General features: G+C 37.2%; 1 protein-coding gene across 1 annotated transcript in view; it reads left to right on the forward strand.

Moving 5' to 3' along the window:
* The window catches only part of ANKRD10 (ankyrin repeat domain 10), a 30,349-nt gene extending 17,574 nt beyond the window's left edge, over positions 1-12,775 (forward strand). Inside the window, exons 3-5 of the mRNA XM_010184919.1 lie at positions 4,083-4,318; positions 8,100-8,195; positions 11,107-12,775. Of these exons, the coding sequence (XP_010183221.1) occupies positions 4,083-4,318; positions 8,100-8,195; positions 11,107-11,573 (799 nt within the window). The 3' untranslated portion in view covers positions 11,574-12,775. The remainder of the gene's footprint in view (positions 1-4,082; positions 4,319-8,099; positions 8,196-11,106) is intronic.
* Positions 12,776-12,880: the final 105 nt, after the last annotated feature.

Consider the following 12,880-nt stretch of genomic DNA (forward strand, 5'->3'; position numbering starts at 1 on the left):
ATTTAATACTACTTTTTTCCATCATTCCACACTTTCCTTGCTGGTAGCTTCTTCCATCATAAGGAATAACTGTCTATGTAGCTTATTTGCCTAGTCTCGTTCCAGTTAAGTAGCCTAGCTTAAGAGAAAAACCCTGACCCAAAACAGAAGCTTATCGTCAAGTTTGGCATCTTTGTTGGCAGAACGAAAAATAAGAAAAGGAAAAAGAAACCCACAAAACCTCAAACAAACAAAAAAACCTCACCCACAAAACCTGCAGGAAATTTCCTTACTTTTAAATTCTGAGTAATGCAGTTACAGAAATAGAGCTGTCATACTTGCTGTATGATTAGCAGTAACAAAGGGACAGCTTTTATGATTTAATATCAAACTGTGTTCTGAGCTCTGCAGTTTCTTCTATTTCAAGGTGTTTAGGGTAAAACATCAAAACTAGTACTGAAGGGATTTTTAACTTTAAAAAAAAGAGGATGTGGGTGGAAAAGATTTTTATTTTTTTTCCCAAGACACGAAATTTTGAGGCATTTCCATCCATGTTGTCCAATGGTTTACTTTTTTTTTCCACTTCTTTCACAGTCCAGGTCTTGAAGCTACATTCAGTTATAATATCCTTTACCTAGTCAAATTCTTTATGCACACAGCTATGAGAAATGAAGAGAAATACCTTTCAAGGGACAGTTCTGACAACTGAAGTTGTTGAAAATTTGCTTGCATACATTGATTGCCTCCTTGAGTTTCCTATTTGACTTTTTCTTTTTTTAACCATGCAGTCCATATCATATGATCTTCTTAATAGCCAAATGAATCTTCAGGTACTACTTCTTTTTTCTTGATAGTTTACTTATAATTGCAGTTCATAACCAAGGACTGGCATAGGGATTACACATAAGAGATTGAACACCTCTTAGTTTTATGTGTAGTTGGGGCAGTGAACCATTCACATTTTCATTCCTATGATGGAATCTGTTTGCAGTAACGGCTTTTATATTCTTAGCTCATGGACTAAGCTGAGGTAGTTGCTTCATTTTCAGACATCGGCGATGTTTAAGGTAGACCGTATGCTGCAGATTTAGTAATACGTGTTCCTGGTTCTTTGTAGCCACTTCTGTAACAGGGTAGTAGTACCATTCCAAGTCCTGATCGGTGCTTTTGAAGAATGGTCTAGTAGTTGTCCTAGCTTTTTAATTCATTCGAGTACTTCACTTCAGGGTTTCTAGAAGGGCTGTATATGACTGTATTTTTCTGTTAGGCACTCAGAATCCTCACAGTGAGGGCAATATCTGTACATGTTTTCGAAATACATTATTCCAGTCTGGTAAAACTCCGTGATACCTGTTAAGAGCTTTTTCTTTCCTACTTGTGCATGTGGCTAATTACGTTAGCCTTTTTTTTTTTCTTTGATTCCTTGCATTTTGTTATGATAAACTAGTATAGCACAGCTAGCTCTTGCTGCATTTTGTATTCCCACGGACAGATTTTCTTCCTAGATAAGACAGAAAAATGAGCTAAAGAAAACTAGCATGCCCACTGAGGGGGAGCAAAGTGAACTCAACAGTTGTGTTCTCTTTTATAGCAGTTGGCCGTCCAGTTTCTAGAGTCATCTAGATCTTTTAATGTCCTTTTATTTGATCTAACTTCCCTCTTTTTCATTATTAGCTTCTAAACACAGGAAGCTTTCTTGAAATTGATAGGCTCAATTTAGACTCAGATTTTTAAGAGACATTTCTAAACTCTCTGAAGCAAGAATGCTATAACTGATGTGCCTGAGTCCACTGAAAGCCTATTCAGTACTTCCAAAATAGTCCTCAAGAACAAGAACATCTTTGTCTACCTGTGAAGTGTAAGCTGTTCAGGAAGAAGAGGGAAGAGGACAGATCTGAAAATATGGAAGGTTATTAATGAACTTAGTGTTCATTTACTTTGTTTCTGGGAAATGTAACTTTTCTTTTCCGGAGTTTGGTCATGTAGCCTTACGCGCTTGCATCTTAGCTTGTACATCTTCAGATGTCTCCAGTAACTTATATTGACATTCCTTTGGGAATAGTGACTTAACCGTAATCTGTCTTACAGACTGTTTTTCAAAGCAGAGATGTTGTTCAATGACACTTGTTAACATTTGTAACAGAATTCCTTCTTGAAGTTTTATTGAATTAGGTGGTCAGTTAACACTATATTGTTTTGGTCATTTTTATCTTTGTGTAGCTTCAGTTTGCTCTTGTTAAGATTTCCTTTACTGTCTTTCCAGGGCTTGGAAATTTTAAATGGATATCAGAGAACTGAGCCATTTCTGTCCAAAATGGATATGTTGAAATTTGTTTCTTGAATTGTAGCAGTACTGTGTTACATCCGTATGCTGCTACACAAGTAGCTACAAAAAGAGCATTGTGTGCTGGTTAGCAGGGACTTCAACAGGCCGTCTAGTTCAGCATGGGAAAGGTTTGACTATATTTTGCAGAATTTCTGAAATCATCATCTGTGCTTGAAACAAGGAGTGGGAAGAGAACCTTCTGGAGATTCAGCAGCCTTTATACTCTGAGACTTTCTTCTAATGCCTAAATTCAAATATCCTTTGTTCATGTTAATCCAACTCGTTTACTGCCCGCACTGGATGCACAGAATGGTTTATTCTCTTTGCAGCTATCTTTTAAGTATTGGAAATTAATACCTCTACCTGGAGGTTAATTTCTTTTGACTGTTTTTCAGTCTTCTGAAGTTTTACTTTCTAGACCACTCTTGGCTGCTGTTCTCTGGATTTTCACTAGCAGTCCACGTGAATTTTAACTGATAATATTGTAGTGTGGAATGAAATTACCCTGATCGAGCCCAGTGATTTTTCAGAATCTGTAGTATTTTGACTTATTCTTCCAAATTTTATGTAATACAGCTGTATCAATGTATGGAATTAGACTTTCTATAATAGACCGTTTCTAAAGATTTTTCTTTTAAGTCTTATAACAAATAAGTTGCAGTGATCTAGGAAGCAAAGCTTGGCTGTGCTCTTTGCTTTCTTTGCATGAGCTGGAGTGAGTTGTTTCCTGTTTCATACAAATTTCTACAGAATCGGGTCTATTGATGTTCTGAATTCTTATCCTGTTGACTGCTCTGTTCCTGGATTTTTAAGTAATGGACTTGTCTAATCTACTGAAGTCAATAAACAAAAATTCAATTTTCTGACCAGTTAGATCTGTCTGAAAAGGTGGGAAAAACTTAGGAACAATTTATTGGCATCTCACTTTGTGATCTAGTTTTGTCATTTCTAGCCCTCATCTCCATTTCTGTGCACTTCCCTTTCTATATTTTGGAGCACAGACATGCTGTATGTTTGTGTAAATACATGTGATACAGCACTCTCTCAAATTCTCTACATGTCCTACCTGATTACATTTATAAATCTCCTTGATGTATGAGAATATTGAAAATCCAGTGCCATTTTCTCATACATGGAGAAGTCTTGGTTCAAATAACAAAGCAAGTCCCAGCACTTATGATGTCACACACTTTGAAATGAGAAACAAACCAAAAAAAATCATAAGCAAAGCATAATTAAGTATAGCATCTTTATCTATCTTTTTCTATTTATGTATGTATATTATTGTTAGGAAGAGTAGAGATGTTGTTGTTACCTTAGAAACCAGAATGCCATGGACAATTGCCGAGTCATGTTAAGTTTGTTTTGAGTATTTGATCTTTTGCCCAAGTTAAAGCAATAGATTGCAGAATAAACTGCAGAAGATGGCAAAAATTCAAGGCTTAAATTAGTCTGAAGTCTATGTAAAGACCAGATACTTCAGACTATTTTAGAATAAAGCATTTTGAGAAGTTTAAATAGGAAGATGTTTTTTAAGGGACATAGTATATTGATTTTATTTTAAAGTGTATTGTCTCCCAAATTTTGCTTAGAAGCCAGATATATGTGTGAAAAGTTAAGCTAGTTATAAAACTAGGATTGATAACTAATTTCTTAATGGAAATTTGCTAAGTGTATGTTTTCTCTCATCACCAACAGATAGATAGTCAGTAAGGGCAGCAGCAGCAGCAAGCTAGCTCAATGAATGAGTGTAATTCAGTTTCTTTGTATTGTACAGCTTGAGAAATGCCAGTGGCCTGACAGCAGCAGACCTTGCACATACCCAGGGCTTCCAAGAATGTGCCCAGTTTCTCTTGAACCTCCAGAACTGTCACCTGAATCGTTTCTATAGCAATGGCACCTTAAATGGGGTTCATCAGAATGCAGGTCCCAATCCATTCAGTGGTGGGACAAGTCGAAAGAGATCCTTTGAAGATACGGAGTCTGCTGGAGTGAAGAAGGCTAGAACGGAAGGTGAGACCCACAGGGGTAAAAGGAGTGGGGTGGTGTTGTTGCTGAGAAAGGAAAATAAACATTTTAAATCCTTCCAGAGTGGATGCTGAGTGTTATTGACAAACTCATGTACATACCTAAATTACATATTAATAAGCAGATGAATGCAATTATTCTGTGCCACAAGATCACAATTCTCCCTGTCGTCGTCTTGGTGTGTTCAGAAATTTCTATTTCCAGAAAGTGCTGAAGTTACATGAAGTTCCATAATATGTGGAAGAGTAGGAGCTGAAATTAGCTTCTAGTCCTTCATCAATTCCTTCTCCTTCAGGAGAGTCAAATAATGTTGCGTTGCCTGGATGTTCTGATGGTAATTTTCTACTTCAGGATTCATTCACAATTCAAAAGCTCTTTGCTAGACAACATGAATGTGAAATTTAATGCAAAAAGATTTCTCACGTCAATAGGGATTATGACTGTGACATAAGGTTTCAGGATTGTATTGCAAGGGGAACTGATAACACGAGGATCTAAGACTAGAATGAACCTTAAGGATTCCTGTTCAGCCTTGTGCATTGAGGGTACTGCTTCTTCCTGTGCCGGCAGTGATGTAGTGGTAGAACCTCAAAGATACATTTTGGTTACTGTATGAAGATATCTTTTTTGCATCTTTGCATTACCTTGAATAACACGATAAATATCTGTCCTCTGCTTCCTTCCTGTTGATCATCCCCTTAAATTCTTATTAAAAGTAATGCAGCAGTCTGCACTCAAACTTCATTTCTGTTGGAACTAGGTAATAGTTAAGGTCCTTTCCAACCCAAACCGTTGTGTGATGATTCTGTGATTCTTTATCCTGTGTGAAGCATCAGGAAAGGGGCTTCGCAGGTCTTTATTGAAGACCCTTCAGTTGAAGTTTATCTTGTTCTAACAGATGTGACTTTCAATGAGACAAATAAAATGGGCTCAAACAGTGCTTAATTCCAGATAACAAGAGGGGAATTGAAACCAAAACACTGTTTCTAAATAAGACATGAACAATGTAAGTTACATCAATACTGACAGTCGAGTGTTTAGTTGAGTACTTGCATTGCAGCCACCATTTCAGCTATACCACGATTGGAGGCTTTGACGTGGTACTCCAAAGGCGATCATCAAGGGGTTATGTTACTTCATGTAGTTGGTCTGACTATAAATAACTTATGGAGAATAATGCCTATGCAATTAAATGCAAGGCTGCTTTTCAGGAATAAAGTCCTGAAGTAGCTACATAGAATGAGAAGAACAAAGTATGCAGGTGCCCATAACCGCCATGGAAGGGTGTCTTCAATGCACTCATGTTCTGTTATTGGGAGACACTGCTTGAACTCAAATACATACATTTTGGTTTGAAGAGCTATTCCTTCTGAGTGTTCATAACCAGCAATCTCTCTTAGTTTCAGAAAATGACACCAATCTAGTTAATAGGTAGTATTTTTCCACAGTCAGTGTGAGTGGCACTGGGCAAGCTATTTTTATCATATACGTTGTCACAAAATTGCAGTATCTGCATTACCTTTCAGCATAAACAGTTGGAGCAGTGGATAAGTTAGATGGAGTAAACAAATAATATGCTTAAGTGAACAAGATCTGAGCAATTTATGGACATGTTAGAGAAGCAGTTGGAGTAAGTAATATTTGAACTCTTTGCTAGTATGACTTTTTAAGATCTTTGCAAACAAAGCCAAAAGCTATACTGTGTTTGCTTGAAGATTTTTAGAGTAATTAAGAGACGCTTCTGAGCCACAAAAGCTGAAGTTTCTGATCTGATGTGTCTACCCTCAAAATCATCGTCAGCAATAATTTATCATGTCAGTGTAAAAAGGTTGTTGGAGTGAGAATGAATCAGAGTTCTTGAGGCGCCGTGTAAATGACACAGCCGAGTGATGAGAAGTCATCAGTGCATCTGTGTGCTTAGCTGGCCTTTTTGCACAAGCCCAGTTTTGTGGTAATTTTGTCCTTACCAAAGCCACATTGGTATGTTGTCCTTTTGAGACTATTTGCACAGGAGATTCAGGAGAGTGCAGGCAACCTGTATTTGTAGGGAAGGATCGGATTTTCATGGCCATACCCCAAATTGGAACTATCACTGCTTTGAAAAAAACCTACATCTTGTGACCATGTGTATGTCCCTTACAAGAACCTGTAAGCAGTAGAGTTGGAAGAAAATAAATACTTGAGCTGTGCTTTGCCCTTTGTCCTGGAATAGCTAAACTGCAGTGGGTGGGGGTTACTTGCATATATTTTGTTTATATGCACACACGTGTGTTTGTTAGTGAATGCATAGTATGATAAAGAACTTGCCTCTAAATTACACAACACTGATGCACAACACACTGTGATACAGACTATTCTTTTCAAATGTAATACAAAAATAAGTTCCACAGGCTGAAGCTAAACTTAGCAAAAGTTAATCAGTGACCACTTTCAGACTGTACACCAAATAATTTTCACTTTTGACTTGGATTTTATGGCTATTTTTCTGAAATCAATTCCAGAAATTCCCCCTGCTTCCCAGGCTGGTTGGTAGAGGGTGGTACACAGGGTCAAATACGATGATGGTGGTGATGCACACAAGGCCAGCCGGTCAGATGGCTCTGTTCACAGCAGTCCTAATGGTTCATTGCCCCTCTGGTTCATGGCTCTTGGCAGGTTGGCTTTTCCACTGTGCTGTACCTGCTGTCGTACTTACCTGCTGTTGTACTGACCTGCTGAGCACAACTGGTGCCTGACTCTGTATCATGAGCCTCAGCACAGCTGCTTTTAGGTGTTTTTGGTGAGTTGGGGATGGAGGGTATTGCCAGGTGTACACTTGAATTGACTGGCATGAAACTGCACTGCTATGTACACATCTAGGTGCCTTTCCCTTCCCAAGTTAGGGTAATTTCAAGCTCACTGATCCAGGGGCCCTCATCTCTTTTAAACCCTGTGTGATCTCTTTGGCCCTAAAACACTTTAGCTATTGCTTTAAGGTTCTTTAAAAATGAGTAGTTTACAAAAATGTCTGTGGTGCCCAAGGTAATGAGAGCTGACTTGTAGTCTACGAAAGTAGCCCTTTGCAACATAATAAGAGTGTGTGTAGTGTATGTGGGAAGGTGCGTTAAGTGTCGGTGTGAGAGCAGCACAGGGTTTGCTGGAGTAGTACTGGAGCAGTGCTTTGGGTGGTAGGTATAAACGATAGTGAATTCAAGCCCATCTTGCCTATTAAAGCATTTCCCACAGCAGCCTAACCACTTGCTGGCTTTTCTTGGGGGACAGGTCTGTTTGTTCAGCTCCTGAATGGGATCCCTGGAGGTGTAAATAGGGGTTAGGTTACTGGGAACTGGCCCTCAGGAGTGACAGGAGGAGCAGTCCAGGCTGACAGCAGACAAATGTGAGGTACAGAGTGCTTTTGACCTGTCAGGCACACTAGCTGTAAAGCTATCTAATTATGAGTAATTTAAATTGCTCATCAATCTATTAGTATTCAGACTAATAATTGATACGTAGGTGCAAAGTCTGATAGGTATACTGGTAATTCTCCATTAATTTGAGGGACATTGAAGGGTCAATTGATTGTGGGATTAAAATGAATGTGCAGGTACTTGCCATTTACTTATTCTGCATTTGGGATCTCAAACATCAGTCAGAAGCTTTTACACCTGAAAAAAAATTACATTTATTTGTAAAAAGCTCTTGTTTAAATAACCAAAATACTCATCTGTTTGTTGGCTGGGTTTTCAAGCGTGCTCCAGTGACTAAATATGATTTTTTTTTTAATCAGCTTACAGCTTTGATGGCTTAATACCAATGATGAACAGAGGAGTTGAGGACGATGCTGACAATATGCACGTTGATAGAGAGTTTGCGGTTGTATCAGGTGGGAGTGGACAGTTTCCTGTTAACTACAACAACATTCAAATGGTTGAAGACACCAAACAACAGGAGACTACTTCTGTTGGACCAAAAGAAATTGAAATATATACTGTTTCTGCAATGCAAACTCCTTGTCGTTGCAAGAATCAATATGCATTTTATTTTTAATTTAAGTATGAAAATTAGTCCTTTATTTTTGCACGTTGTTGTCTAAAGTCTTGAAAAACTATTGTATTGCTGTAACACCCATTATATTGGGGGTTTAGTAGGAATATAAAAATAGCTGTTTCATGCAATATATTGTAATGGTGAAAGAGAAGATTTATTAGTAGTTTATTTCAGATAAACAGAAATCCACAATGACTGTTTCACTTTTAACCTGAGGCTTGTATTACATTGTGCCTTGCGTTTAGTTGCCATAATGTCAGGTTAAAGGAAATTCAGAAATAATTGAAAATTATTCATTTCATTTCCATTAAATAGACTTAATTACTAAGAAGACTCAATGGAGAAACATATCTTACTGCTTATATAGCTTTGAAATTAACATATGTTGAAACTGAACTGTTTTCAAAATAGTTCAACAAGTACTATAAAGGATAGGCTAAACATATACCATGTGTTCAGAATTTGGTCTGATCTGAGTGCAGGATCCTGCTATGTTTTTTTAATGTAAATAAAAGACTGGACATCGCAGGTCTTAAACTAGTATTTGGAGCTAATGTACCTTGGAAAACAGTTTTTGTGTTTTGTGCCAATCTTCATGAAACAGTCAAAATGTTACTAGCGTTAGTGAATATTAATGCTCTAAGTTCTTTAAGGGCTGCTTGATCAAGATGCTTTTGGTAACCCCAGGATGTGTATAGAGTTTCAATGAAAACTGCCTTGGGTCAGAGTTTTCCATGCGCTTTGTAGGTGAAGGCATGGAGTTACTATGATAGTAGTATTACATTCAGCATTATTACATTCAGAAATGAGTTTCTTTCTTGAATTCGTTCTGTGATAAGTATGTTTATGCTTTGTACCACAGATCAGATTCACCAAAGGGAATGATAATAGATATTTTAATATATTAGGAATACATATATATATACACACATACATATAATCAGTACTTTAAAAGTAGTCTATGATATTTTCCAGTGATAATTACCAAGTGTTCTTATTTATGGAAAAATGATTGTCTTTCATAAATATACTCTGTTACCATAGGTGCTAATTTTTAACAAATAATAACATTCTATAATTATCACTAGAACTCTTCATTACCTACTTTCACATATTAATCAACAGTAGTGCCAATTTTATTAAATTTGATTTGGCAAAGCCAGCCAATAATTATTTATTTTTAAACAGTAAAAATTTTGCACTTTTCAGTTAATAAACATTGTATGAAATTCCTTCTGTGCGTTTTCATCACTGAAATATTAGCTTTGATGTCTTGATGGGATTGGGTTCTTTTTTCCACTTTCAATAAGAATTTGTGGTTAGTGAGTTCAGCTGGTGTGGTTATTTTAACTCATGTAGGGACTAAACAGGAAACTCCAGTTAGTACACATCCAGTGAGGAACACATTTCTTGGCATTGCGTATTGCTGTATGTGAAGTATCGGGATCGTAATCCGTATTTCAAGTAATACCCCTGCGAAGGACTAATAGAGAACCAAAACTTCAGATTCTTCCTTGTCAAACAGTGGTACTCATTATGTGTCACTTAAACAGGAACCCAGTGTTTTACAAATGTGGGAAGCTACCAACAGACTTAGTGGCTTGAATTGGAAATACGCAGTAAATGCAATCCTGTTTTGCACATAGGTTTTATGCATTCGTGTATACATAAACATATGTGCATGTATCCAAGGTTAATAACGGAATGTGAAATCTTTAAATGTCACCACATAGGTCTGTAGATTCTACATTTGCCTTGCTCATCTTTACCAATATAGATGTAAATTTTAGATGTCCTTTACCAGTAGGCATTTTAAAGGCAGAACATATAACCCATTTTTTGTGCCAGTACTTTGAGTACCACTGCAAAAACATACGTTTCAGACATACTGATAAAATCCGTTTATGGCAATAAAAACTTGTACTAATTACTAAATTCAAAAGAGAACTTGTTTTAAAATGGTTGTTAGTGGGTTTTGCATGCGCATTTTTAAAATTTTGTTTCCTACTGCTAATCTTTTTTAGTCTTCTGTGCACTCTGCTGTTGCTATTGCATGGCATTTTGCATATGGATTGTACAGATGTTACAAACCCACCTTGAAATACAAACCTGCCTAGTATGCTTTTTAGCAAGCTGCTAGAGAAATTTAAGTACTTTCTGAATAAAGGAACTTTGAAACATTTTTATATTAGCACCCCAACATAACATTTCTTTATTTGACCCATTTCACTGTATATTGTGAGAATTGCCATTAAAAAAGAAAAGCCATGGATACATTACAGCTGAAAAATAAAAAATCCAACCCTTCATCCTCTCACAGATACTCAGTCGTTGTATGTGCATAATCTTTCATCCCAAGAGGGCATTACAGTTAAGGTGGAAAGATGCCTTCTATTCCACCTTTCAAAGCACTACCCAGCACGTTGTGTGCTACACCTGTTTCCTACAGTTAAATGAAAAAAGTTCTGAGAAGTTCACACTGTCTTTGCGAAGACTGATGTAGGCATATTTACACATTGAATGTAGATAGACAGTTGCATTTTCAACATTAGAAGCCGTGCTGCAAGCTTAATGGTCAGCTCTCATTACTCTGAACTACCTGTACTGTTATAAATAAAGAAAGAGTAGATTTATTTTCAGATCTGTGTATGGGAACATTTTTTAAAATAAGTGGAGTGTAGTGGAGACATTTTGATGTATTTCGATTTATTCTTAATTGTTGGTGACAGGTGTATTTCTTAATGCAGATATGAATAGCAGTAGCTCCATATTGAATGCACTGACAAATGGATGTGCCATCAATGGACATTTGGATTTCACCGCCGCACAACAGCTCAGTGGGATGGATGCCAGGCGTGAGGAGTGTTTGACATTAACACCTAACGGAGCCATTCCTGGGATAACTTCTCCCAGTAGACATCGAGTTCACACCAGTAACGGCACCGAGGAACCAGAAAAAGCCATGAATAATTCCACCGATATGTGTGGATCTCTGCATCTGAATGGGAGCCCGAGTAGCTGCGTTTCTAACCGGCCCTCCTGGGTGGAAGACCCCGGAGACACTTTGCACTATGGACACTATCATGGTTTTGGGGATACTGCTGAAAGCATCCCCGAACTTAGTAGTGTTGTTGAGCATTCCAATTCTGTCAAGGTCGAACAGAGATATGACAATACCGTCCTAGGGACGATGTATTTGTATCACGGCTCCTAGACGAATGACCTTTATATCAAATGCATATTGAAATTGCTACCAAATGAATCTGAGGGGGACAAAATCCTCACATAGCATTAAATTTGAAGATTGCAACTTATTGCTATTTTTACACTTTGTTTATATGAAAAGTAAACCTTTCATTTGACAGCCTTATACAATAGTTGTAGTTTGTTGCATGTATGGGGCTTATTTAGTGATAAAATAGGTGCTGTTATGATGGAGTGTTTATGATTTTCATTTTTTTATTATGGAATGTTCTGGTTTTGTATTTTTTTATTTCTAAGCTTGTGAACACTATCTTTCCCTTTTTAGAGCTGTTTTCCCTTTTATTAAAACTATGTTTAACTGAATTTTGTGCAGAAAATGTTACGTATGTGCATCACTTAGAAGTGCAGATTTTCCTTTTCCATATCTTCTGCTGAAGCTATGGTAGCAATATCAACGCCAGCTATCACTATGCAAGGTTGAAAGTGGCAGTCTTCTGGAGCTTCTCTGACTTTTGGAGTTTGTACATTTGTTTGGTATAATTAGGTGTTCATCTTTACATTTTTTGAGCAAGTTGTTTAGCAACGCAGAGACGACATTGGAAGAAGTTACCGTTTCACTTTCTGTAGCGTAGAAGTGCTTTTCGTTGTTGTTGGGCTCTTTGCATTCTAGAGTGGGAAAGTGGGCTGCCTTTTTTCGGTCGCGGTTGGGTGTGCCTCAGGTTAGCTCTGAATTTGTGGCCGTTTTCTTTGGCTTCTCTCCTTTATATGTGCGCTTGATATTTTACCATAGCTCACTGACCGGAGGCATGTTGGCACTGTTCTGCTTTGTACGCAGTTTAAAGTTGCTGTTACTTGTTATAGGATTTGCCAAGTCAAAATATTTGAGTTTAACTGTCTTGGATATACATTTATTGTCCTCTTTTTTCAACATACGCTTTGAAAATGTAATGTTGTGTACTCTTTGGGCTATGCTCACGGAAAATACATTGTATTTAAACCTTAATACACAAATCAAAATTCATATAGGTGCACTATATGAGCACTAATAATATAAGTTGCTGCTTTGTGTTATGATAAGTGAGGAGTGGGGAAGAATACGGTAAATGAGATAAGCCCTCTGAATTGTGTTGATTTTTTTGTTCTTGTTTTGTTTAAAAAGGGACCTTTACAAATTGGATTTTAAAAAAATAAACATATTACATTGTATCTGAATATCTTGTTTAGACATTCTTATTTTATTGGCAATTTGAGTGAGTCTTTAATAGTTTTAAAATCATATTTCTCCATAAATGTCACTCCAGTCTTCAAAAAGGGCAG

This window comes from Mesitornis unicolor, unplaced genomic scaffold, assembly GCF_000695765.1.
Source record: "Mesitornis unicolor isolate BGI_N332 unplaced genomic scaffold, ASM69576v1 Scaffold46505, whole genome shotgun sequence".
In the NCBI taxonomy this organism is placed as follows: domain Eukaryota; kingdom Metazoa; phylum Chordata; class Aves; order Mesitornithiformes; family Mesitornithidae; genus Mesitornis; species Mesitornis unicolor.